The sequence below is a fragment of the Manacus candei genome, unplaced genomic scaffold (genome assembly GCF_025592945.1).
Source record: "Manacus candei isolate 608988 ecotype Guabito, Panama unplaced genomic scaffold, ASM2559294v1 h1tg000025l, whole genome shotgun sequence".
Taxonomy (NCBI): domain Eukaryota; kingdom Metazoa; phylum Chordata; class Aves; order Passeriformes; family Pipridae; genus Manacus; species Manacus candei.
This window is the reverse complement of record NW_026138073.1, coordinates 11,557,828-11,585,766: the sequence shown is the minus strand read 5'-3', so window position 1 is coordinate 11,585,766 and position 27,939 is coordinate 11,557,828. Positions and strand designations below refer to the sequence as shown.

General features: G+C 44.9%; 1 protein-coding gene across 1 annotated transcript; it reads right to left on the bottom strand.

The window, feature by feature from the left end:
- On the bottom strand, window positions 1–27,650 carry ABTB1 (ankyrin repeat and BTB domain containing 1). Its single transcript, XM_051788487.1, has 12 exons — window positions 27,444–27,650; window positions 25,750–25,812; window positions 24,597–24,652; window positions 23,393–23,537; window positions 21,346–21,505; window positions 20,418–20,463; window positions 19,340–19,456; window positions 14,417–14,532; window positions 8,987–9,085; window positions 8,237–8,404; window positions 5,113–5,313; window positions 1–3,353 (listed from the first exon to the last, which is right to left on the bottom strand). The coding sequence occupies exons 1-12, from the start codon at window positions 27,497–27,499 to the stop codon at window positions 3,147–3,149; spliced, it is 1,434 nt and encodes a 477-aa protein (XP_051644447.1). The 5' UTR covers window positions 27,500–27,650; the 3' UTR covers window positions 1–3,146.
- Window positions 27,651–27,939: the final 289 nt, after the last annotated feature.

The following is a 27,939-nucleotide window of genomic DNA, read 5'->3' as shown; positions in this document are numbered from 1 at the left end:
TATAGTGAAATAGACTATTTTATTGCTGCACACATGCTTACACATTTCTCCTTAAATATAATGTTGCTCTGATAAATTTTACAATCTTTTTATTTCAGCAAGTGGCTAGAAGTAAATAAAAAGGACAGAGGTAACAAAACACAAAAAGGACGCTGGCAACAGAAGAAAAATCAGAAGGTTTTTATTTTGTGATAAAATCATTTGCAGCAAGAATAAAGTGAATTCAAATCTAAGTTTGTCCTGGCTCATCTTAATTAGAGAGCTTGCCTGTATGCTGACCATCTGCTTATGCATGCTTTTGGATAGCCCTATTTTGCCAAAAGGGATGGGGGGGGTTAAAGGATCCCAAGTAATTGGACAATCTGACAGACCTCACAGATGTGACCACTAAGTGCACGCAGACAGATGAGGCATTTGCTTGGAAGCCCACGTGGACTTGCACTACTGGGGAGGCAGATCAAAAGGCCACACTGACCTTTCCTCCCACATGTACAACTGCAGCCTCACTTGCTCCACGCTTAAGGATGCAGGAATGGAATTATTCAAGAGCAGCCATATGGAAAACGCTTCCCAGCACTGCTGCCACTCCTCTGCCTCCCTCCTGCTTTGCCCATTGCCAGTGTCCATTTGCTTTAGCAGCTGAGGCATCTGCAGAGAAAAGCATTAGCACATTCTTTGGTAATCCTGCTTCTGCATCTCGCTCAGTACAAGCAGAAGGCAAAGGCCACGTTCTGTTCTCCAGTGGCTCCGTGCAAGCCTTGTGCAGGGATGTCAGAGCCACTGCTGTGGAAAGCCGACTACTAAGATGTCAGATGTGGAATTTATGCTGGAGGAGTAGAAGGGATGTGATAAACTAAACATCCTGCTTATGTTCAGTGTCATCTTCAGCCATGTAGGGAGGAGAAACGCAGGGGAACTGAACCAGCTGGGTTAAGCTGTTTCTGTATCAGGCTTTCATAAGCCTGACAGCATGAAAACAAGCAGTTCTGCTTTCACTCTTCTTTTCCAAAATATATGGGACTTCAAAGTAAAGCTTTCCTAATAGCCCTTCCCCTCCTCAAGTTCATGGAGATGCTTTTATCAGTACAAGTTGGGCTGGGCTCTTTGGGGGTCCTATCAAAGCCACACTGAGCTTAGAGATGGACGTGTAGGTACATTCCACAGATCTCACAGCAAATGTACAGCTCTCTCCATGTCACCAGCACACTCCTGCTGCTTCCTGCTTCCACACAGCAACATACTCCTGCAGGGACACATCTCTTCCCTCACACTAATATGGCAGCAGAAAACAAACCACAACAGCTCCTTGCACTTCCTCACAAGCATTTTGAAACAGAATTGAAGCACACCCTGCTTGAACTTGAGACTTGATCTGCAAGAGACAGCAGTTAAACCCAGATGACAAAGTGCACAAGCATCTGGGGTTCAGTTATGTCAATGAACCTCATCCCTGCTCCCCCCGCCCCAGCTCTGTCCCCAGTTTCTGTTAAGTGCAACTCAATCCTGTCACATGATTTTGCTGAAGTCCAGCTTCCCCCAAGCACAGTGGCCAAAGCCCAGCATTCCCTCCTCACTGCAACTGAACCCACTCTGCCTAGAGCAGGTGGTGCCCAGAGCCTGCCCAGAGCCTTGCCAACAGCTTCAATGCAGGCCAGGTACAGGCAGCTGCTTTCCTTTCCTGTGTGAGACACCGCCACCATTACAGAAAGCAACATCCTGAAGCTGCAAGGGATCCATGTCCAGTTCCCACATCACACAATAAAAGCACACCTGACACAGATTATTTCAAAATCTTGCCTCACAAAGTGACCAAAATGACAATATGCAGTGGTAATGGCAGATCCCCTACATGCTTCACTCAGTGCCTCCTCTCCCTCCCAACGCACAGCACGGCAAAGCACACCCAGCCTGCGCCTTGGAGACCCTCCTGACACACCATTCCAGAGACGGACAGCTCCGAGGGCAGCCTATTTGGCAAGACAAGCTTTATGCAGGGGTACTGCCTGCTGATTAGTGCTAAGGAGAAAGAATATCATTACCCTCATTAGGAATCCAGGGAGACAACACGAGATAACACGACCTACTGCAGAACACAGATTCAAAAACATTCGTTAGTACAAACAGTGAATTTCCTGGAGAACAATGAAGCTACAAAGCTCAAGGTTGAGCAAAGCTAGAAGGCTGATGAGTAGGACAGCAGCCCTGTGAGGCCCCAAAAGACCCCTTTTCCTTTTAAAAAAGATTTCCAGTGTCCTTTCTTCCCTGACTCACCAGCAAGTCAGCTTTGCTCTACCACAATGGACAAAAAGAAAGGGAAAAGTGCTGTTTCTCAGAAGAAGGTGTTTCCTTCCTCTGTTAGGAAGAAAAGGGCTGCTCTCCCTTCTTTTGTGCATTGAAAGCTACTGCTTTCTAAGAATGGAAGGACTCTGGTCTCTACTGTATTACCAAAGATGCCTGTTCAGAATGTAAAGCTTTTTTTCTGAGCACTTCAAAGCAATGAAATGCTAGGGAAGACTTGGAAATTACTTTGTTTTGTTTTGTTAGGGTTTTTTCATCTAAGAACTAAAATAGCAGGTGAAGACAGTGCCTTCTACATAGCCAAGTACCCCTGTGTCCCTGGTGGGGAAGCACTACCCACCTCTGCCAGTCTTAAAATGCTGACAGTGACAGTGCTGACCTCCCTTCTCATATACTTATTTGGAGAGTTTAATCCAGTTTTCTTCCTCTGCTGGTGGTAATTCAACAAATATTCTGGCATGAGCCAGTTTCAGAAGTGTGTTGTCGGGCAACAGAGCAGGATGGGTCCTAACCCCAGGCAGTAGAAGTCCCCAAAACAGCTCCATCACCACCCCCAACAGCTCACAGTCTCCTGTCTGCACTGTGTTGTAAAAAGGAGCAGCTACGATTTGGGATGAGCTCTGGGAGCTACTTCTGAAAGGAGAAACAAAAACCAAAATAAAACCAAACACAAACCAGAAACGCAAATGTCCAGACATAAATAAATTAAAAAGAAATCATGCCTGAAAGTGGATGGGAAGGAGGACAAAGAATGAGAAGAGGAACATTCAGACTGGGGTGTTCTTGCACTCCGAGTCAACCCAGTGAGGGCTACGCAGGCTGCATATGACAAGCAGGGCTTGCACTCATCAGCACTCAAGCCCTATACTGGCCAGGAGGTTTTCCAGAGCTTCAAGTTTCTGGTTGGCTTCCTCAATGGCACTGTAAGTCTGCACATTGCTGGTGATGTGGAAGCGGATGTCATCGACCAGAGGAATGGAGTCAGTCTCCTGCCGCTCCTCCACAGCCTCCGCGTTCTCCTTCACAGCAGCCGCAAACTCCTCCAACTCCACCAGCTGGACAGGATGGACAAAAGAACCATTAGGAAGACAAGAAGACAGGTAAAGAGATATAAAGGGTTGGGATAATGGTCTCAGCCACTGTTAAAGGATCCCAGAGGAAAAAAAAGGAATGCTAAGGGGACATGGAGACCCAAATCTTCCTACATCTCCTCCAGACACCACTTGGAGATGCATCCTGCCATCCATTCTAGGGGTACTCCAACAATACTCCAACAATAAACAGTCACAACTTTAAGCAATCTGCACCTCCAACAGCACACTGTAATACGCTCTAACTAAGCAGCCCTAGCCTTGGTATTGGGGCATATGAATATACATAATATTCCCCGAGGAAGGTCCTCAGCAGGAACCAGGAGATGTTGCCAGACACTTTGGGGAAAAGTCTCATAGCAGACAAGCCAGTGGGTGCTTGTGCCCAGTTCAGAACTAGGAGCCATAGATGACTATCCTCCCACAATGACTCAGCCCCACCACCACCAGCAAGGCAGCTGCTCTGCTCTGTGCCCACCCTGACAGAATTGGGTCACCCATGAATGATTCTCCATCAGGTTCCCCAGGAACATGTGGTGAGCTGAAGGGTGAGAGGCAGCTTCCGTCTGTCTGTGCTACTGAACTGTGCCCACTGAACTCAGCAGGTTGCTGAGCTCTGCTCTGCTACCACACTGCCAAAATCTCTCCCTGTTGCCATCAGTGCATCTCCACAAGATGCTGGCAAGGGCTGATGTCTGAACAGCTGGGGTGGCTCTGTCTGTGCCAACACCCTTAGGAAGGCACATTGCCAGTTCTGGGTCCAAAGACTCCCACTCAAGCTAGAGATGGGGAATGCAAGGGGAACACACAAGTAAAGCCCTACCCCAGCCACTACTTGGGACGTTCAGTAGCTTTTTCAGAAGCCAGAACCTCGGTGCAAACTATGCACTGAACAAAGTAACAGCCCCAGAATCATTTCCTTCACTGTTTTCACCTGCCAAAAATAATTTCACACCTTTTAAGTTGTAGGTGAAAATGTTACATTCCCATGCAAACTGTACGAGCCATTTATAAAGATCTGCCTCAGGTTAAAAACACTCCATAGATTCTAGTTTATCCATCCATATGGCAACTTTCTCCACGAGTCCTGAAACTTCGAGCTATAATCACTAAGGGTAACACTTAAATGGAGCCCCATAAAGAAAACTTCAGTGTTAAATTCATTACTTCTTGCTGTTCAATAGCCAGTTTCCCCTGTGCAAACCCCTAATATTTGGTTTGTCATCCTGGAGATTACAGATCACATTGATTTCTCCTTTCTAGAGCATTATGCCAGGAAGAACTACCTCCAGCAAAACTGAAAAACATTTCCTGAACAGACCTTCCCTGCACACGCCATTGGGTTCTCCAGGCTGAAGCTTGTGTATTCAGTCAACACTGTGGGCACAATGACTGATAGTTCGGTGAAAATCACCTGCCCCTGGTACTTGCAGAGCTTTTGGGGCAGGTTTTTCACCCCACAGTCCACAGAGATGTGCTAGACAGCCACCAACATGTGGCTTACTGTGGTGACATCAGGTACTGCCACACTCCTCCTCTGTTCTAACTCACCATGTGCTTTGCTACTTAACTGTTGCACATTTTCAGGAAACACATTAATCCAGAGCAGGCAACCATTTAGTACAGACCAAAGTACAACCATAAAATCTGTTGTCTCTATGGCTCACTGCACAGTTAGATTTATGAGCACATGTGGTCAGTGCCACGGGGAGCGTTTTGGTACCTTCTCAATGATCTTTGCCATGTACTCCGTGCACTGGTCCTCCAGCCGGGTCAGCTGGAACAGCTTTGCGATCCTCCAGATGCTGATGATGTTGTCCTCATCGAGGATCTGGGCCAGGGTCCTGCCACACAGGCGCTTGAGCCCAGGCAGCAGGTACATGTCTGCCACACACAGCACGTCATAGGCGTTTTCTGGGGACAGCTGGTAATGAAAAAAGGAGAATTACTGTCTGGTTCTAAGCACATGACTTGTCTCTGGCAAACTAAAATGTTGTTTGGTCCATTACTGGACAAGTGTTAACTATGGAGAGACAGGAGCTAAATCTTCCGGGCTGAGTCTCCCACTCCTACCACAGAGGGGTTCAAAATGTTCAAAGTGCAGCAGGAAGTTTCTCATGGTGCACATAATCCCTCTAGCTAAGCACAGGGCAGTGTTGAAACACTGCAGTGCACCTGAAAGCTGGCTCCTAAAAAATGTTCAGTGTGGCAGTGGAAGGAGGTAGCTTTTACCAGAAGTAGTTCAAAGAGACAAACAGAACAGACTGGCAGGACAGAGAACCTTATCCCCACGTTTTTCCTCCCATTTTATACTGCTGGACTCACATCTTGTGAAAAACACGCAAAATTCTCTTAAGTTCCTTGCTCATACTGGCTCTGCTAACTCAGCCAGCACAACCTCCCTGGCACAGGGGTACACCCAAGAACAAAAAATTGTACCCCAAATAAACTGTAAGTAAGGCCCAGTCAGGTAAGGAACATATTCTGCATATCAAATACTACTGAAGCTTTAACAGGAATTCAAAGTGAATTAAATTCATGCATTAGATGCTCAAATTTGAACTATTGTGAATGGCCTTTAACATTTTCCGGTTCTTGAGCTGGAGAACCACCCTCCCATTTCCCTCTTGGATACTTGCAAGTGATCTGAGGATAAAAATGCTGTAGATAATGTTGGAGAAACCACCTCCAGCTTCACTCAGACTCTTCCCCCTGGCCGGGCAAATCCTATTTTAGTCAGCCATCTGCGTCACTAACCTGGAACTAGAGCCTCTCTGTTCCTGCTTCTGTGAATTGCAAAGAGCACAGCTCCCCACATCCATTTTGACAGCAGATCTGCAGGATGCAGCATGCCCTGGCTGTGGAGGAGGTGAGGTCCCTTGCACACAGAGACCAAACCACACTGGTCTGGATTGAGCAATGGTAACTGGCTGCAGCGTGGGCCACTGCCGTGATAACCAGCCAGCAGCAAACACACTGCTGTCCACATCTACACATGTGGTTGCTCAGTTGCTCACTCTGACAACCACAAACAGCAGATTATTTCTTCCCCCACAGCTGTTTGCACCCGTGTTTGGAGAGAGCTCACAGCAAGTGCCTCAGCTGTGTAACACCCTGCAGCAGCTGTGCAGAAGAATGCAAGATGTACAAGAGGCACACCACGAGGCCTGTATGCACAGTGGGGTAACAAAGCTCTTGGGGTTATTAATCAAGTGCTGCTTTGTCCCTTCATAAGCTCCAGGAACCTCAGGAGTTGGAGGCATTTGAGTCAGCAGTATTGATGGCTGTAGCCTCCAACTGCTTGATCAAGGACAAACCTGGCAAACGTTCCTGCAAAAGCTGCCCTTGAGCCCCCACAAGTATTCTGATCAGCAATTTCTCTTTGTGCCTGGAGCCCTTTATGTCCTCTGCACACACTCTTCCCCACAACTGCAAACACTGTCACTACTACATGGCAGAGAGACACCATAAATCATTTGGAAAAAGAAACATGCAATTGAGAATGCTGATACTTGGTTTGAGAATTGCAGGGCAGGGAGAACACTCCATATGTAAGTGTGGAACTTGAGCTATATTCCTATTTTCCTGACTATTTTTCCTGGCAGTTTCTCATGAGGGGTGAACTGTCTCAGAGGCTCATAGCTTGGCTGCTCAGTTTGAAACCCAAGGTTTCATTCTGCACAGAAACCACATGAGCAAGATCCTTTCAACTCCTACTCGTTGTTGGTCTGTCCTCCTGCTTCCAGCCCAGACAGGACAGCTGAGGCACCCCTCAGAAAGGAATAGCTGTTTGGAAACATCCTTCCTGTGAGTCATCACGAGGAGGGCAAGCAGACTGGAGAGGTGCAAGGGAACAGGGTCATGCTGCAGTGCAGTCACAAGTCCACAACCCCAAGCAGCTTCTTTCCCCCTCTGCCTGCCCCTTCTTTCCCCCACGTGGCTGAGGGAAGAGTGCAGACAAGTGAAGGATCTGCTCTCTGGCATACAAATGGCAATCCTGCCCTTGCTGCCTGCCAAACATCTCTCCCTACCACTGCCTGGAGGTGAACAGCTCAGCAGAAACAAGGTCACAGCTGTGTGCACTCCCTGCCTGTGGCACCTACCCCAGAGCACAAACACTGCTTGGGAGAAGTGACACTGGCAGGTGCAGCAGCGTCTCTGATCGTTGCCCTAATGCCAGAATGTGTTCTCAGATCTTGTAGCAAGATCTTGCTGACAGCACTTGCCACAAAACCAAAGCAGGAAACTAATTAAATGCTGCTATTTGCTGCACCTTCCATTAGGCTGAAAACTAGGTGGGTTAGGGCCATTTTGTTACTGCCTTCAATAAGTGAGCACAGCAAGGCGTTGGTCTCCCAGAGGAACCTCTGCCTACCCCAGCAATAAATAACTCTGGAAATAATGACTTGCTACAAATGGAAAAGTAGGCTATGATGCCAAGAGTAAATAAGCAAAATCTCTCAGCCCTTCCACATCTCCAAATGTGTTCAATCTGCCATCTACTGGCAGCTGCTCCCCTTATCCTGCTACAGAGCCAAAGAGGGAAAGCTGCAACGCCCTGCTTTTATCATGTCAATGAACAACGTGCAACCTAATTTCCAGATTTTTATTATGTGATAAAAGAATAGGGATTTGCTCATAAGCATCATGCATATGAACTAAAACCCTGCTTGGCTAACAGTATGTCCCAGTATGTTGGTTCCTGAGACAAAAGCGAGGTAGCAGAGTAGGTCAGTGGAATTTAGGAGTACACATACACACCCTGCTCCAGATGTTGTAGAAAAACACTGCTGAAAACATCTCAGCACTAATCAGCACAGAAGGAAAGGACCAATGGCTGGTCTCACCTCTGTATCATCACTGTAGATGTAGTAGAGGACCCGGATGAAGATGTCTTCTGAGATGTTGTGGAGCGTCACCACAGGGATGCTGGGCTGTGTCTGCAGCTCCTCACTCTCACTGAAATGGTCTTCAAGGAGGGCTTTGAAATAATCACTGCGACCACAGAAAAATGCCTGGAGAGGGGAAAAAACCCAAAACTCACTGCACCAAACCAAAGGGCACTCCCAACTGGCTACTGGAACAGCTGAAAGATATTTCAGAAGTTTAAACCCTGTAACTCTGATTTTCCCTTTATTTTGAAGCTACATCTCCAACATTTTTCCATACCTTATTTCTATACATGCCTACTCTCAGAACCAAAAACACAATTCGCAAATTTAAGAGATTTGAAAATAGCATGACATTAGGGCAAGATCTTGAGTTGGAGGTTGGATCTCAAAATCTATTCTTACTGCTGTTCACCTGCAGATCAAAATTCCAGTCTCCAGTCACTGAACTCACAAGCAGCAGGAGATTTTTTGAGCTGTGAACGCTGTAGCCAAATCTATAAATTTATCTACTCATCTCTGCAAGAAAGGCAAGGTTTGCTGCTTGGTTAAATGCTTTAAATGTAGTTTTCCAGCTGAAATAGCGCTTTTGGTTTTGCAACTGATGAGGCAATGCTGCTCCTGCGGAGTGTATCCAGCATAAAAGGCACAGGTAGACCAGAGTCTCAGCAAAAGGGGAGGAGAAGGAAGTAGAGCAGAAGCACATACCTTATGGCACAAGAAGTTGTAATCTTCCACCCGGAAACACACATCAGGACAGCTGTTAAAGTTGTCGGTGCTGTCAAACGGCAACTCCCCAAAACCAACCTAAGAAGAAAAACCAGAAACCCCTGCCTAAAACATTCATGCTTTAAACACGCTCCCGGTCCCAAGTTTGGACTCAAGGAGGAAACCACCATCCACCTATTCCTTCAGCACAGTGCAGAGCACCAGAGACGCTCTGAACATATATTTCAATGTGAGGAACTGGAGAACTTGCACTCCTTATAGAGGTATTCCTGGTACAAGTTACAGCTGCCTCCGTTATCCATGGAAACATCATGATCCTCTGGAAAGTGTTTCTGTGCCATTTAACAAGGCAGATAACCAAGTGGAGGCATGTAATGGTTTAGGACTAGCCTTTTTACTGTGTATATGTAGTAAAATATAGATTACATCGATGTATACACCAGTTTGAAATGGTTTGGCTACAATTACTGCCTCACTTGAATAATCCAACACTGCTAAAGCATATTTCAGATTTCTGCTTTGATTTGCAGCCAAAAACAGTGTTGTTGCAGTATTAATACTCTAGTGAATTATTTTAACACCAACACACCTCCACCCAGTCCCACATGCCAACCATGACAGCAGACAAACACAAAAAAGAATCTGTTGGCCTTATGTTACTTTAAAGTGACACTTCCAAATATTTTCACTTTTACCTTATCCTATATATAGGGTAATTAAATTGTAACAAAAAAAAAAAGTTTATATTCACAGTCATGTAACCAAGACAATCTCTGGAAACAAAAGTTTCCCCTGGTTCTTCCTTTCGAAGCACACGCCCCTGAGCTATCTGGGCCGAGGAGTTTATTCCTGCTCTGTCTCATCCAGGAAAACTACACCCAAGTTTGCACCTGGGAAAACCCCAGGCTGACCATAATGATCAGTCTCACAATCACAGACTACCTAAGCACCATTTCCAACATGCCTGCCTCCATCCTGACTGAAAGCAACTGACCTTCAGTTTTACTGAAGAGCCAGGTGACCCCTCCCTCCCGAGCAGCCTGCAACAGAGACACAGCCTGCAACAACAGACTGGCTTGGTGCTCTCGGCCAAGCTCAGCTCACGTGCAGTGAGGTTTCTCACAAAATAGGTTCTCGGGATGTGGCAAGGCACCAAGCTGGCAAAAACTCACGCCACCAGTGAACATGGCAATCTGGACCCATTTACCAAACCCTCTGTCCACAACAACACTTGGCAGCTTCTGATTCCTAATCAAAGGAAAAGCCCAATGACATTCAAATTGTGCACATGGTTGTCACAGTAATGCTGGCTCTCCATAGCACCTCTCTCCTTCGAGTCCTGCTCCACTGGGAAACTCCTGTTCCTGAAGAGATGCAGCAATTCAAGGAATGCTGCCCACATGATCTACCACTTGCTTTTCATACAGCTGTAACACAAAGGGCACCTCCAGCACTGAAGATGAGATCAGATTGTTCCACCTGTAGATTCTCCATGCTGCTATTTTATTGTTATCTGTGTCTCATGTTTCAAGGCTTTGGTCCTTGGTTCCAACCATGGTCTGCGGACCTGCAGCCTCACTGTGCAATGCATTAAAAACACCAGCATCATGATCCAACTGCCTGCTCTGTTTGCCTTGCTGCTATCCCCACCCTGTGTGACAGCTTCCATGTCCTCTCCTAGAAATTCTGACATGATGTTGAAGGCTACAAATTTGGAGGCACATCACAGGTAAAGCAAACCCATAAAACAGGCTTTGGTAAGATGCTGCTCTGTGGTACAGGAATTGAGACAAACTCCTCATCTCCTACATGCATCCCTTCTTTGCTCTCCTTTCACTGTTCAAAAGTAAATATCTAAAAGGAATCTATCCCTCTGGAATGGACATTGGAGTTTTATTTGTCTCCCTGATTACAAACTCTTCTGGGTTAAATTTTCTGCCTCTAGCCTTGCCTGGTCCCCACTCTGGTGCTCAGGTTTACAGAGTCATGTCCAATTCTACTATAAAAGTAGGTTCGTGTCTTTGTCTCTCCCATTCTGCATGAAGTGGCTTTGCAGAATTTTCCCTTTTACTCCCCTTTCAAGCCTCTACTACTTCTACTCTCCTCCCTTGTTGTGCTTGAGGAATTCAACCTCCCTTTCAGGATCTCCCTGCAGAAAATTGGCTTATTCCTCCCACTACCTCTATTCATACAACCTTCTTCACATGCCTCTGTCCAGGCAAAGCACAGCTGCCAAAGTCAAGTATGCTGCCCAGGAAGCACAACACAGTCTAACCTATGAAGTCCAAACACATTCCACATAACTCAATCACCATACAGAAAAATTCTCAACACTCTACAGCATAAGACTGCTTGAATATTCACAGCATCTTGCAGTCATCACATGTGGAGGATCAAGTCTTCACTGCTACAGATTTCCTATTAGAGCTTAAATAGAAATGTTGCTGAAGGCAAAAACATACAAAACAAATCAGTGGCAGCAATTTGTACCTTGGCCAGATTATCTCAGCAAGAAAATTGTAAATAAATTACAACACAAAATACAGGGGTTAGTGATCCAAGAGAAGATTAGCAGCTCATAATCAGATGCAAGTGGATTGGATACAAAAAAAAACTAAACTGGAAGCATGTTGTAAATAGGTCAGTTAATCTGCCTCTGCCAAATGGGCGAAGCAAAGCACAGGAGTAAATGCCATGGACAACCCCAGTACACAGGTGCAGAGTCAGACATAATAGAACCCATCTACTTGTTTCAATCTGTTCTTCCTACACATTGCAAGACTTAGTTTTACCCCAAAAGTGAAAAATGGTCACTTTTTGGCAGCCACACCAACTGACAATATAAATAAAGAACAGTTTTTATTTCGTGGCAAGCTCTGATCCTTTTAGGTCTGATTTCATCTTGGTTTGGAACATAAGATCTCAGTTAAAAGGTAATCGAAAAACAATCACAAGAAAACCATGTGCCTACAGTCTCATATACTGGAAGCCCTAGAGTTTCTAACTCAGAGGTCACCTGGCAGACATGAGATGAAGAGTCAGGCAGGCAGACAGTGGGAAGCCACATGGTTTTTGACAGCTGCCTGGCTTTTGATGATATTTGACTTAAATCTGTCACTACTAAATTTTATTGCAACAAACTGAGGAAGCAGCTGTTGTGGTCAGAAAAATCCTGGCCATTACTACTTTAAAACAAAACAGAGACCACAACCACACTTGCAAAAACAAAACAGAGACAACAAACACACTTGCAGAAGCAAACACTGAAAAACACAAAAAAGGCTTCCAAGCATAAAGAGGAAAGAGAAACAAGTTACCAGAATTATAAATGTGTTTAAGATTTTAAAGAATAGATAGTTCTCACCCTAGAAAACAATAATGAACTGTAATTGGATATCAAATTTTCATTATTGTTTTACACTACTGAACTATGAAACTGGGATGCACAGTTTCCTGCATCATTCAAGTATCAAAGACATTACATGCAAATTATTTGTTTATATTGAAACAGAAAGCTGTACAAATCCCTATTTCATATAATATGGCATTACATGACATGCAGCAGCTACGAATGTTTCTTGCCAAATTCTGGAAATTCTGGCTTTTATCCAGAAGCCAAATACCTATTTTGTTCTGCATAGGCTGGAAAAAAATAATGGATGTTTCTCTTGAGAACATGAATGTTTGTACGTGACTATTTAGTTATCCCTGACATTTTAAGTTACATAGTTTGTATACTATTCCTTGTGTAGCAACAAACCCTGGAAGAATGAGGATGTGCAATGCCTCTGTCGCAGAAAAAACATGCCTAATTCACAGAATTTAACAATTTGGAAAGATTAGGATGAAATATGAATGGAATTAGGATGAAGAGTTACAAAAAAAGTACCACAAAAAAGAGAGAAAAATTAGAATTTTATAGAATTTATCAGGGTTAAACAAAGCATCTACCTTTGTGTATGGCACACAAATTCTCTAGTGAGCAGATGTCTGCCCGTGCCCTCTTTACTTCTACAGCCATAACAACTCTAATGCTTGCTTTCATTCTGATCCATGAACACAGCAAGCAAACCACAGCTCACAATTCACATGCTGTCAGATGATTACATTATTGCAAGTTTCCTATTTTCCTTCCAGTTCCTATTCTACATGAAAGAATTAAAAAGGAAAATGTTTCTAACCCTCCAGAACAGCCGTTAAGGTCTGGAAAGAAGCAATCAAACAGGATGTATTCTTTTTATTTGTGAAGTGACTTAAAAATTTATGTAAATCTCACTGTTTGGGGTCCTTTATGCTTTTTTTAATTCCTGGGGAGGTAGTCTGAGGCTTACTTATAGTATCACCTCCCTTTAAAACCTGCAAGCATACAGAAAAGCATATTGGAAGTCACAAACAAATGCACGGTTATTTGGAGTAGGCAGGCTATGTAGGAAAGATTTCTGTACTGGTAGTTGTAAACCTGATGGGGAAAAACTCCCTCTATAAAGAAATATGTCTGAAAAAAGCCAGTACAAAACATATTGGCCTATTAAGGTAAGAAACTTTATCCACGTACTGACACACACATGTGCTGTCTTGCACCAGGCAAGTCTATTTAGCAGGGGACAGAAAGAAGAAAGGTAATAAGCTGTGCTATATCACTCAGTCATACGAACTCTGGCACAGCAGCCACCTAAAATGAGTCCACATTATTAAATATAGTGGTTGGTATGAAAATGAGGGGAAAAAAGGGCATATATAAGAGTAAAATGAATCTGACGATGTTACAGAAAACACCAGATGCAGGGAGAATAAAGACCATTAATACTTATCCTCATTCTTCCACAACTGGGAGAGAAGATCCATATATGTGATCCTAATTAATAAAACTGATGGTATTTTAATACGGTCATCATCAACCTGGGGGGCTATTTCTAAGGGTCAAGACATAGTTCGGAAAAGCAGATCTATTGCCAGTCAAGTTAAATTCTCTTCAGAGGGACTCACATTTCTGCTGGAAATACTTTGAGAGTTTGAAAGCACCTCTCCACTGCATGGTCTCAGTCCCCAGCAAGCCACCTTCCACCTGCATGTTCCTTTGGGTACCAATGCCTGCTGCTAAAACACTTCTAATTCTCGAGAAAGATGGCACAGAGGTCAACTCTTGCAGTCACTGGGGAAATCCCACCAACCACATGAAAAGGGTTTTATTTACAAGATCCCTGCTGGGGGGAAAATCCAAGGGGAAGGACCAGCACTGACAGCCCCATTAAACCATTTTACAGCATTTCCCAGCAATAAAAGCCTTTCAGCACTTGGAGCACAAGAAAACAGGCAAGCACTAAACTCTAAGTGGCAAAACACAACCGAACACGTGTGCCCAGATATCCCAGCCCCACGGAGAGCAGAAGGAGTAGAAGTGCTCCCTACCCGCAGTTCGGCTGGCAGGGCGCAGTCTGCCAGAAGAGCCAGATCTTCCTGCAGCCGGCAGTTACCTGTGGGCTCAATCGTCAGCACTTTCACACAGGTCCCTGGCTTGGAAGAGACTGGAAGAAGCAAAAAAAAAAAAAAAGAGAGCAGAGATGCCTAAATTCCTCTATAAACATTCTCTCCCGTTTAGATAAGAGACACTCCAGGAAAATCAGTATTGCCATGCGGCTTTTACTGCAAAACACACACGATTCTTCTACGTAAACACATGCTCAGCACCCCTCAGTGCAGCTGGTGAGCAGGGCTAGAAGGGAATGTACGTATTGTTGTCTCTCCTCAAATCTCCACTTAATTCCTTATGCTGGAATATCAACTGTGGGAAACACCAAGTTGTCACAGGCATATTTCAAGCCCAACTTGCTCTTTGCAATCCATGTCATCAAGTACAATTGAGGACCATGGATCAGGATACCCTCATCCCTGTAGGAGCCACTCATACACTGCCTTCCCCAGCCGACCACCCCTACTGTTGACAGTGTCACCTAAGGTGAAGCCCATGCCAGGGAGTTCTTAGTCAAAATTATTCTGCTTCCATGCCTCTCTGCTCTGTCACATGCTCTGATGGGTCCCATTTCAGCTGTCCTATCTTAACTTCACTGCAGAGAACAAAGGGATTTCTTCCTGTTTAGCCAATAAGTTCTGCATGTACAAGTCTGTCCTCTACTCTCTATCTGTGGATCCCCAAAGCAGAAAGACTCCCAGAGCACCCGGACTGCTGCATGTGCCTGTGTTCTCTGCAAACGTTAAATAAGCATCACTACCACCAAGGAGCTCAAATAAATCATTCAGAGACAGCAACTTCATTTGCCTTTTTCAGACTTAGTGTGTCTTACTGTCTTGCCCTATCAGCCTACTCAATAAAACAGCCCAATAAAGGGGAAGCAAAACACATGATCATACTTCAGCGGCCTTGCTATGACCAAAGTTCCCGTGGAGCTCACAGAAGCCAACCTTAACTTCAAACAAGCAGCAGCTCAAAGTACACCCTGCTGCTGTGTTGCAATACCACCACCAGCACAGCCTTTCCTCTTTCTGGCCACCTCTGTCCCACAGTTCCCCACCTCAGGTTTGTATCCAGGTCAGCATGCTTTGGGGTGAGGGCTAGAACACGTACATAGAGAAGCTTGTGAAAAAACACAGAGTACCACTGGAAAATGCAAAGTTGTGGTGAGGAAGGCTTGAGATGCTGTTGGGAGCCAGAGAGATGCAGAGTTAACTATGAGGCATTCAGAAAAATTTCTGACAGGTATGATTCATGGCATTAAAACCCCTCACAGGTGAATCACGCCACCTTGAGACCTCATTTCTCCTGACATTTTGCGCAGCATTACATGAGCTCCATCGGATGACTCCATTGGGTCGTGAGTGAAACAAGACCACAATGTGCCACAAAAGAAGTTCTCCACCCCCTCCTCCACATCACTGCTTCACCCTTCAGATATGCCACCACTGTACTTCGAAATAGGCTGCATATCCCAGAGAGATTACTGGAAAGAGAAGGATAATCTACCAGGACAAAATAGCCAGGTACCAGGATTGCTACACACAAAGCTCACCAGCAAGGAGAAAGGCTGCCCTGTTAGCACAAAACACTACCCTCAGATAGATGACTTCCAAGGTAAATAAGCCAAGAGGAGACCTGGCACCAACACAAACCAGGCTGAGTGCACTTTCTCAAAGAGCCCTGTCCACTTACAGACCAGTGTGAGAGAAGCAAATTTCTCACTGTGAAATTAGAAATTCTTTTTGGCAGAGAGAATCATTTGTATTTCTGTAGTGCTTACTGTAACAGTCACCAGATCAGTCAGGCTCTCTAAGTGCTAATAGACCCAGTAAGTTTTAAGCAGTAGTCAAGGCAAAGAGTTCTCTTGGGATCCACAGAGCATCTGTGCCCTTTCACAGCGACACACAAAAGAACAGTGATCGGTCTGAGAAGCAAATCTATTCAGACACTGCATCTCTCAAATACAAGGGAACAACATTTGGTATCACACGCAAATCTTTCCTAACAGAGACAACAAAAATCAAAGTGGTGAAATAGGAATAAGCTGTTGGCTGCAAGCAAACAGTAGGGGTCATGACCTTTTTGCAGGAAAGAGGAATGAAGGGGGTTCTAAAAAAAGCAGTATAAACAATGCAAGGAGCTTGAGGGAACAACCCAGCTATGGCTGAAGTTGAGAATGGAGGATTTTGTCTTTCTTCCCAGTCTAGCCTGGTTGCACAGCACTGAACATCACCTACCACTTCATGAGCTGCCTTGGTTTTATTGCTCAATACTTCTCTGTAGTCTTCTGTTTAAATTGAGCCAATGCAGCCACAAAAGCCACACCAAACTCCCATCTCAAACCCTTCAAAATGATGCCACACTCAGATACATCCTCCTCCCAATGCCACAATTAGCTATAACCACAGATTCCGTACAGTCAGTGTCTCTGCTACAAAGGCAAGCATGACAAACCTTGTTCTCACCCTCTTTGCCCTAAAACTTGCCGAAATAACTGCAAAACATTTAATTTCTAATACATATGCTTCTAAAGGAAGGATTATGGCTTAATCTGGACAAATTGTTTGAGCTCTTCCAAACACTGCAACAGTTTTTTTCTCATTACAGTCACAATACACTTGAGGAGGAAAACAGACAGGCATTCACACCCAAGTATATCTCAGGTGAAACAGAAGGCACTGGGTCATCCTCTTCCTAAACTGTCTGTGCATACCAAGATACTAAGTGCTTTTGAAATACTGATTAACTCTAGATAATGAGATTGCAGAGACTGCAATTATCCAGTGGAGCTTCAGAGGCTTGAGTGTTGTTTTCATGTTTCAACTTCATAATACAGATGCAAGACATGGCCTTGCTCTGCAGACCTGAATCAGATGTCTATTCCACATGAAGCACTTTGAGCAGACAGAGGTTTCTAATGCACTCCAAGTAATGCTTTGTCAAGTGCCAAACACAATGTGATCTAACATCTTTTCAATTTTCAACTTCTGTAAGTCTTACATACATTAATTTCTGCAGAATCAAGTTTTCCTGGCTTCCATATGAGATCTGATATAAGAAACAAACTTTTAACAGACCTATCAGCAATTCTGTCTATTCCTTTGAATTCCACCTACCATAATAAAAATCAAGCTTAGTATTTCCATCAGTGTTTTACACCACCCATTGAGTATGTCTTCTGTCAGGCCTAAGAAATGAAGAGCAACTGTTCCCATCCCAAAGAACACAGAAATTAAATTATTTGTCTGATGCCATCCAGGAAATTTGCATTACATTTCCAAGTGGAGCTTGTATCAGAAACTTCCAACTAACCTGAAACTTTACTTCATCATTTTCCTTTTTAAACCCCACCAAGAAGTCAGCTTTCCTGAAGCTCACAAATTTAAGCACCTTATTTTCCTCCCACAATACAATATGAGATTTTAACTAGATGAATTAAGGTGGAATGGTTGCCTTCAGTGTCTCAGCTAGATCCTGGGAAAAAAGATTAAAAAGGACAAAACAGATCTCCAGTATCTCACTGAATTACTCTGACATCAAAAGGTGCCACAAGATAATTTTGTTACCTGATTGTGTGAGTAGTTTTTTTTTATATTCATTCACCATTCCCCTTTTCTACCACTTATTTAATACAAACCAGTATCTTACACTTTTTGTAGCGAGAAACCAAGAAATCCATTTCTCATCTCTTCAGATCCATGTTTACATTTGTGTTTACATGGCAGAAGTAAGATGATACAGTTTCTGTAAGGACTTGCACCCTGGTCTACATGGGAATAGCTGCACCTCGGTGATCTTGTACCCTACCACCACCAAACAACTGCACGTGCCCAAGGGGAGACATACACATGGTAATATCTTCCATGTGATTTGTACATGAGGAATTTCTGGAGCCAGAAGCATTCTCTCTATCAGTTGAGCCCTGCAACTTCAGGAGGCTGAATAATCATAACTGGTATTCAAAAGGGAAAGATGGAATAGTTAGACCCTTACCTCTTAGATCAGGGAAGAAGATGCTATTGACTTTAAAGCCACACACTGGAGTCTCTTCTCAAACCAAAATTAACTTGACTGAAGTAAAGGATTTAACTCAGAGCATGGAATGATAATCAGATGTTTTCAGCCTAAAGGTTTTGTTACCTGATTATTTTTTTTTTACTTTATGACTAACACCACTTTGCCCTACTTGTGCTGTTTTGATTCCTCTTCACGTGTCCCTTAGCTTGAGCTAAAGAGATGATGATAAATTCCAAGTGTTGGAATTGTGTTTCATGCAATAAGCTTATGTCATGATTAGATCACAAGCTATTTGGATAACAAAAGTCCTTAAATAGAGGATTGTATCACTTGAGGTTTGGCACATCCATGTGTTATTAATACACACACACTTTCAGAAATACTTCTCTGCTTTTAAAAGAAGTGTTATATCTCCCTCTGCACCCGTTTTGGGCCAATTATCACACATTTTACTTTGGTTAAGGGTCAGATAAACTCAGAAAATTACTTTTAATTGTACATATTTTATCTCCCTAGGGATTTAAACAAGCTCTCTGCTAAAAGGCACTTCCCAATATACCCCACCATGCTCCACTGAATGTCTGGCAACCACAGCAAAGTCCTGCTACCACTATAATGAAAACACTCAATACAAATGATAAACATGCATGTGTCAGAAACCACTATAGCTGCTCTACAGAGAGGTCATGACTGAAAAGTATCATGCAAACATGGGAATTCCACAACAGAATCATTTTCTGGAAGCCCTAGGGACACCATGAAACATCCACCATCCCACCTGCCTGTTTCTCCCTGAAAGGGTACAGAGGCACAGCAGAGACAACAGCAAGTAAAATGCTTACCAAATTCATAGACTTTTTTACATTTGGTCTCCAAATCATCGATGAGGTCCTGCAGCCGACACTGCTTGGCTAACCTCTTGCAATCATTGACATATTCTACATCGATATCAAGACGACCTGTCAAGAAGGAATGCAGTCAGCTCTTTAAACCCACGGAATTAGGTGTAAAAATGGCAAAAATTACAGTCTGAAGACTTGATGGCACAGAAGTTCAGTAGTTACACTGACTCACTCCCAGATGCTAAGACTTGGTACCCCACTACCCACTTATCAATCACAGTTTGGCATTTAATTCACACTCCCACTTTCCAGGGTCTATCCTAATAGCTTCATTTGAGAGTCCAAAGACCAAACGGGCTATACAAAACATGTCTAATTCCCTCAGAAAAGGAAAAAAATAGCAGCACAACAGCAGCAGGCATGACTGCCACCATTGGCTGCCTGGCTTTGGGTAAGAGAAGACTTCAGGCTCACAAGTTGTCATCCCAGAATCTTTTACAATCACCAAAAACATGACAAGGAACATTTCTGAACACACTGAACCGGGGAAGGAGAACCTTGCAGGAAGTGTTACTTTCTGGCACCCCCTCCTGGCCTGAGATAGTTCAGCACTTAGCATACCTACAATACAACACTGGGCATTTTCAGAGAAGGTTTGGGATCAACTTCTGTTCAAAAAAAAAACTAGAGTGTAGTCAAAGCGTTCAGCACACACTGCTCAGGTCTGCCAGACTGAAAATGTTTTATGTGGGAACCTGGTTTTGCCTTCCTTAAGTTAAAAATACATTCTCCAAATCCATCCAACCAATCAACCTAAGCTGATTTTGTTTTTAATTGACCGTATAGTTACTGGCAGGAAAACAACTGGCAAAAGGCACAAACAATTTGGAAGAGCAGGCGATTGCTCACATTCTCCCCTTCTGCCAGCAGGGAGGATGTTGGTGACTGGTGCACCCTAACACAGCTAAGTGTAAACTAGTGCTAAGTGCAGCCTGGGCCACTCAAACAGTGCTATGGCAGGGGCACAGACAGCTGCCCTCCTGCCATGAACACATACACTAGAGGGTAACTCATTTACCTGTGTATAGATACTGCAGAAGAGCACCAAAGGCTGCTGGATTAATCTAAAAAAAAACAAAAACAAAAACAAAAACCATGAGAAAGTTACTGTTAGAATTCCCATAAACTTAATAACAAGCTTGAAACGTGATCCTGAATAGTCAAAAAAACCCACTTAAATAACAACTCACACACTGCACCCCATTTCCTTGCTCCTCATGCTGCCACTCCCCCTGTCTTACACAGCTCTTTACTGTATCAACTGATACTAATCCCCCAAGTGCCTTGGGGGACAGGACTCGACTAATGAAGGTGCTCCAAAGACATGGCTGTAATACAGACTCTGTAAAATCCAGCTTTACACTGGTCATAAACATTTCCACCCTTTCTTAATATGAGAGGAAAGACTTGTTCTTGCACAAAGAGGAAGGAGAGCAATGTCCAGAGAAACTGGAATTACATTTGTTAGAAGAGGTTTTGCACAGCCAGAGTCAAGAGAAACATGCTGGACTATTGGTGATTAATGGATGGAATGTACTTATGGCCTATTTAGTTATTACTGCAAAGACAACAAAAGGGACTCAATTAGTACCAATTATGGAGGTGATGTCTTCACCACAGACCACCTGTCCACCAGGAATTAGAAAGACCTAACTCATCCCACAGAGGGGTCGTGATGCAGCTGGCAGATGGTAACAGCTACCTGGTATTGCAATTAAGATATGTGACAGAGGGAACAAAGGGGAAGTATGCAGTCTGCAGCCTTTTGTTATCTACATAAGATGCTATTTTACTGCATAAAGCCCTTCTCTTCAACTTGGGTCATTCTGAGCTCCAGAAGCTACTCACTGTGGAAGTTAACCCTCAAACTGTCTTTCCTACTCACTTGTCTCGTGTAGTTGGAACAGTAAAAGAAAGGAAAGAACTGGAAAAACAATCCTGCTCACCAGTGGATGCTTCAACACTATCATATTTTTCCCCTTCCATTTGGTCTCAAACATCTCTGCAAAGTAGGCACTGCGAGCGCTGAGGATGCAGCGATGGGCACAGAAGGATTTGCCATGAACAATGAAAACAATGTCACTTTGGTAACCCTGCTCCAGCAACCTGTGAGGGACACAGAGAGAATGAGACAGGAGAGAATGGAGCAAAGCTGGTGGGGGACATGGTACAATTAGGTCTAAATGAACAAATACCTCTGGGCATTGCAGTCTCTCCCTGACCAGTGAGAAGGTCAGCACTGGGGCTGGTACTTCGTACACTAGACTGGGATCTCTCCCTCCCTTTGATAACTCCAAGAAGTTTGTTAGTGCAAGAAGGCTGGAGAAAGAAACCTTCCTGCCTTAGGGGACCACCTGAATGCAGGGAACAGATTTTAAAGTGGAACTAGTTGCCCCCAAACATATCTCTAAAAGTTAATTCTGCTTTTAAATTGTCAGATGACAAAAAAGCTCTGCAGAAGGACATGCTTACAAAAATAATTACCCCACTACAAAGTAAGGTGCAACTTTCCTGCTCTCTGGGCACTATCAGTGTGCATACTCTAACCATGCAACAAATAGCAGAGGACTTGATGTCACCCACCCCCAGAAGAAGGAAGGATGTAACAGGTATAAAAAGCAGGCAATTACCACATCAGAGGTGAAGCATTCTTTATGACTGCATGCCCATACCCTCCTCCTTTAAAAGGAAAAAAACAAGACTGCTTCTTCTAGAGTTTACAGTAACCATCACCAGTGTTTCCTAATGCCAATCACCCCTTGCATATATATCCTCACAAACATCCCCAAGAGGTCAAAACAAGTGGACATCAGGCATAATACTTCTAGAGAGCACGGCTGGTGCACAGAAAGGTGTGGGGGTCACACAACAAGATGATGTCAGAGCAGAGTCTTGATTGCTGATCTCAGTCTCCTGCCACTAGAGCATCCTTCCTACTAGCATCTTGCCCAAAACCAAAAAGAAGCCTTAGAGGGTTATTTTTTGTCCCCCCTACTGTTGCCCTTTGCCTCAATTTTAACACAAGGTCTGCTTGGAATGAGAAGCAGAAATCAGCACATTTTAGCTCAACTCTGCATCATCTGAGCCACAGAGTCACCAGTGCAGCAATAAATCATCCTGCAAAATTTTACTTTCCTATAAGCCAGAATTGGATTCTACTCAGATAAATGAGTTTCCTTCCTTCCCTCTTTCCCCACAGCTTCAGAAACTGGGACTCTGTAGTAATGGAAAGATTGTCAGATCTTTCTAGGACTTACTAACTCTCCAATTTCGAAGATACAAACATTGAAACCTTGTGGGGTTTTTTACATCAGTCCAATGGGAAATAAAAAGGAAAAAAAAAACAAGTCTGTGCAATAACATCAGAACTACCAGGGTAGAGAAAGAGCAAGAAGAAAAGACTGACACTATTCCTCTACTCCTGAGCAAGTTAGGCTGCTACTCATGGTCTAGGCTAAGACTACAGTGTATGACAGGCAACTTTCAGAAGTATCTTAAAATTAACAGATTTTAATGAACAAAAAGAAAGAACTGAACGCTGTCACTATGAGTGAATTTCAGACTTCTTAAAGTGCTCTATATTTCACAAATGAGAAACCTGATAGTGTTGAAAACCTCCACTTGCAGGCTATAGCACCTTCAGGCCTGAAATTTAATTTCAGTTGACATATTATCCTAAATTGCTGATGTGGTTTTAGTGATCTGATTTTGGTTTGACAGTCAAAGATGACAGCTTAGTGCTTCTGAATTATAAAGACCAGTTTTCTTTGGCTCTGGAGTCTGCACCTCAGTCACTGGAGGCTATATTTGATATGCACACATACCTGGAAGTCATCCCTTTATGGCACAAAGGAACATCCCTTAGGAAGCTCTACATGCTCAGGAATGAGACAGAGTTGCCTTTCAGAACTGCCCTTAGCAGAGAGCTCAAATATCCAGGTTAGCAGCTACAGAAGGATGATAGAATGCTCTGCACATGCCTCATCTGCTTACCTCTGCAGGAAGACATCATAGTAGTCTCTCCTCATGCACTTTGCTGTGATCTGTTTGTACTCCTTCAGCAGACGTCGGATGGTGTCACTCAGGGCTCCATACAAACAACGCTCCCCATCAAAAGTGTTGGCCTCACATTTCGCTCCTGCAAAACCACCACAGGTATGTGCCAGCAGGCACAGTTAAATCCTTCTCAAGTGTCCCCAGGTGGCCACTAAACGAGTATGACTTCTGTCTGGTGACATGTTTCACTGTGATCCCCTGTGCTGTCGAGTATATTTACAAAAACTAAGCTTCTCTCACATGTGTACAACCTAAAGCTCTTGTCCCACAGCCAAATCCCTTTCTGAAGATGTCATGACTCATTTGTCATAAAATGACCTGGGTACTAAGCCTCTCAGCATGGCTCCAGCAGTGTTCTGGGAAGACAAATCTTACTTTACAAAGAGTATGATCACTTACTGGACTGTTAACAGTTCCTCCTAAAAAGCATTTCTGCTTTGCATAAGGCAGAAGATGCCTCTATAGGTTAGACTCTGCTAGAAATTTGGAGGGCATTTGCATTTTGCTACTTTAGAATTACACAAGTGGTTGATTAAGATGCTTTGAATGCAGTAAAAAAGACAAACCTTTTGAGATCTGACTCTGCACTCTGATTCCTCTGCCAGAACACCACCACTACCCAAGGGAATTCGGGTGCTGGGAACCAAATGGGCAGGCACTTGGCCTGGATTATTTGTCTTGCTGTGTTCGAGATTAGCAAAATCCCTTGCATTTCACCTTTAAATCCTGCTTACAAAGCCAGGCTATCAGAACAGTACAAGGAAATTTTACACAGACAATTCTTCATATGAAGCACAATCCTTACATCAGCATACTCCCAACAGCAAAAACACCAGCTGTGATTTCAGAAAGTCGTGTTGCCTTGAGCCACCATAAGAAAGCTTCCCTTTCTGTGCATTTTCAGGATTTCAAGCAAATTGAGAAATTTCAATCAATTTCAAGAAGCAAATTCAAGCAGCAAATGCTGGCAAAAGGGACCGTGAAAGTGTGTCCAGGACTTCCACAGTAGCCTGAGATCGCTGATCAGATGGTTTGTGGTAACAGAAGAAGTTTCCACAAGGGACAGCTAGAAGGATATTCAATCCCAATGGATCGATATGGATAAAGATACTGCACCCATAATCAGGACACTTTTGCTCACCATTGGCTAGAAGATAGCGTACAAGCTCCTCATGTCCACACAGGCAGGCGTAATACCTGACGATAACAAGAGAAAGAAAATCAGATACAGCAGGAAGCAAAATTCAGTGTCTAGGCATACCAAGGTACACACACCACAGCACTGAGAGCATCCCTGAGAAGCTTAGAAGATGACTCCTCTTAGGAGTAAGGAGTTGCTACTGAACAGCACAGGAGTCTGATCCCAGCGACAGACTAAGCAGGATCTGTTCTCAGCACTCCTAGGCACTGCAAGGAGATCTCAAGGTCCCAATCTAGGTCCTGCATCTTCTGCTGTACCACCAGCTGCCAAATCCATCCTCGTTTTAATGGAGATCATTTCATGGGCACTCAGCAATTCTACTGAATTCTTAAAAGCACTCCTTGCTCCTTCTGCTGTCTGACTGCTGCACACTGTGATGAGCAGGGAACAGCACTCACTGGATGTGCAGCAAATCCACTCCTCTAAGTCCTACTTAGGATGAGTTTTGTTTTCTCTTTTGTGGTCTGAGCCTTTCGTCATTCTCTTCCACAAGCACCTCAAGCAGTCCTACAAACTAGGAGAATTCTGTAATGTGCATTGCAGCAGGTAAATGTTAGTCTACATTTACTTTGGGAAGTTATTCTGTACTCCAAATATACTGCAGATATCTAAATGAACTTTAGAGTTGTGAGGAGGTAAAAAGCTCACACCCTGCTCCTCAGCAGCTGCACAGGGATTCCTCACTACCTACTGCATGTTCAGAGCCTTGCCAGACACACTGTGACCCCACAGTCACTTTGCATTTCATCAAGCCACGCCTTCACCTGAAAAGAGATACTAGAATGCCATAGACTTTGATGAGGAAATAGTCTAATCTAGCCAAGAACAGAGTGCTTAATCTAGGTAATTTGGTCACAAAGTGAACCACTCTTCTGAGCATCACTACAGCAAGCATCAAGTCAGATGGGGAGATAAAGACATATTTAGCACAGCACTGGCAGAAAAGAGAAGCAGAACTATGTAGCCAAAGCTCCCAAAAAGCAGAACCTGAGACATTTTGTAACAGTGCTCGTGGCTGCTGCTGCTGAGAGAGCAAAGGAGCTCTGAAGGCCCTACGCCCCACCCAACCAGCGCTCCAGGCTGCAGCACTCACAGGGGTGTGCTGTCCCATTTATCACGGACATTAATTTCCACATCTCGCTGTTCAAGAAGGTATCTGGAAGAAAAGGGAAAGCAAAGTTACAACTTCTTGCAGCTAGTCAGTCACATTCTCTTCTTTCAAAAATGTAACTTTGAGTTCATACAGGAACTTCCAAAGGTATGACAGGATCTTGCATTGGATTTGGGGAGCTGTCACCTACAGCTGAAGGGGCATCAGTCAAACCTTCAACCCAAAGAATGGTGTTCTGCAGCATGGTCTGGCAGCTCCCTTCAATCTTAAGTGGTGCACATGGGGAAAGAATGGAATCAAACCCACCCCTAACAGGTCAGTAATCACAAAAGAAGCATGAGCACTTCAGCAGTACCTTCTCTTTCTCCAACTGTGTTCACAGCCTGGATGCTCACAATTGAGTGGTCAATTCCACAAGGCCAAAGCTGGACTCCCATCCTGCTTTTCTGGACACAAGCAATAGCACCAGTGTCACTCCAGACTGCTCTGAATTCCTGCCACTTTCTTGTCCTGCACATTCAGGCTAGATCAAATGCTGCCAACACTCCCTCTCTGGCATATCTAGAAGCCAGGCTTTGCCTTGCAGACAAATCTCCTACACAGCCTGGCTCTTGTTAGAGCCTGTCCACAACTACTGCAACAACCACCTCTGCTCACCACGTGCAGAAGTCCCACTCAGCCTTCATAAAGATTCTCAAGTTTGGGCTCTTTTATCACCCACCACATCAGTCCTCCCTTTCACTCTCTTCATCTTTCCTGTCTCAGACTCCAGGTTCCTCTGACCACATTCAAAATCCCAATCAACTCAGCTCCATTCTACTCAGTCCCACGTGTCCCCCCTGCTTTGACAGCATTCTCAGACAAACCATTTCTCCATTATCACTTCTACACTGGTCATCTTAAACATCTGCAAGGCCACCCCCCAGGCCCTTTCTTCTACAGTAAACTGCAAGCAATTTACTGCTTGCATGATTACGATCTACCATGACTACAAAAATCAAGTAGGATAAAAAGGTGAAGAAAAGTCTTACACTCAAACCATGAGATGCAGGAGAAGAGTCTGTTGTAAACCCTGGGCCTTTGCATGACCACAACCCTTCGCCCTGCAGACAACAAGCCCATGTCTCCTGATCCAAAATCACTGCAGCTGAGCTGTGCTGCTTTGACGTGAGCAAGAAGACTTGACCTGAAATTTGGCATCCTGGTATTTCTCAGAGATTCTCCCACAGTCTACAGCACAAGGCGTCTAAACACTTACACGACGATTCCTTCCAGCTTCCTACCAACCCAAAGACCATTTGAGTAGAGAAACAGCAGCTGAAGAGAGGAGCCTTGTGCAAGGACATTCGCCACTGGCAGCAGCATCCACACCCGCGGGTACGCAGTGACACTCGGACACCCGGCAGAAACCCCACACAAACCGAAGCACACCGGCAAAGACCCGGCGCACACCCAGCTCCCCGGGGTGCAAAGTCCACTGACGTCTAAAGAAACAAACGGCTCCTCCCGAGGCTGCGAAAGCCGCCGGGGAGGCCTGGTTGGGCTTCAGGTAAACCCGTCCCGGCGAGGCCCGCCCGCCCCGGCAGGCCCGGCCCCGCAGCCCGGGTGACCCGCGGTCGGTACGGGGGGGACGCCGGGACCCGCTGCCCGCCCGGCCCCGGCCCGGCCCCGCTCACCGCACGCGGCTCACGTCGCCCTTCTTGCAGCTGGTGAACAGGTCGCTGGTGTCCATGGCCGGGACAGGCGGCGGGGCGGCGGCGCCGCATTGACGCGGAGGGCGGAGGAGCGGCCGCGGGGACCGGGCCGGGCCGGGCCGAGGGGCAGCGGCGGCGGCGGGGCGGGAGCGCCGGGCGATGTAAACACGGCGGCGCCGCCGCCCGCCGGGCCCAGCGCGGGGCCCGCAGCGCCCCCCGCGGCTCGGAGGACCAACTGCAGGCCGGGCCGCCCGCGGACACGCGTGGAACGGGACTCCGGGGAACGGGGGCTGAGCCGGGACACAGCCGAGGAGGGGACCTGGTCCAGAACGTGGATGCGAGGTGCTCTGGGACCACACGGCAGGGCTCTCTCTGGATCACATGCAGTTGTAATGAGAGAGGATCTCACGAATCCATACAAATATCCCAAAAGTGGGTGCCAAAAGGATGGTGCCGGACTCTTTTCGGTGGTGCCCAG

Excerpts from the sequence above, each read along its gene's own strand:
- ABTB1 (XM_051788487.1), bottom strand. The coding sequence starts at position 27,499 with ATGGACACCAGCGACCTGTTCACCAGCTGCAAGAAGGGCGACGTGAGC. Across the intron at positions 21,506-23,392 it reads TATGATGTCTTCCTGCAGAG|GTTGCTGGAGCAGGGTTACC; the intron begins GTAAGCAGATGA and ends TGTCCCTCACAG. Across the intron at positions 9,086-14,416 it reads CCCTGCCAGCCGAACTGCGG|GTTGGTTTTGGGGAGTTGCC; the intron begins GTAGGGAGCACT and ends TTTTCTTCTTAG.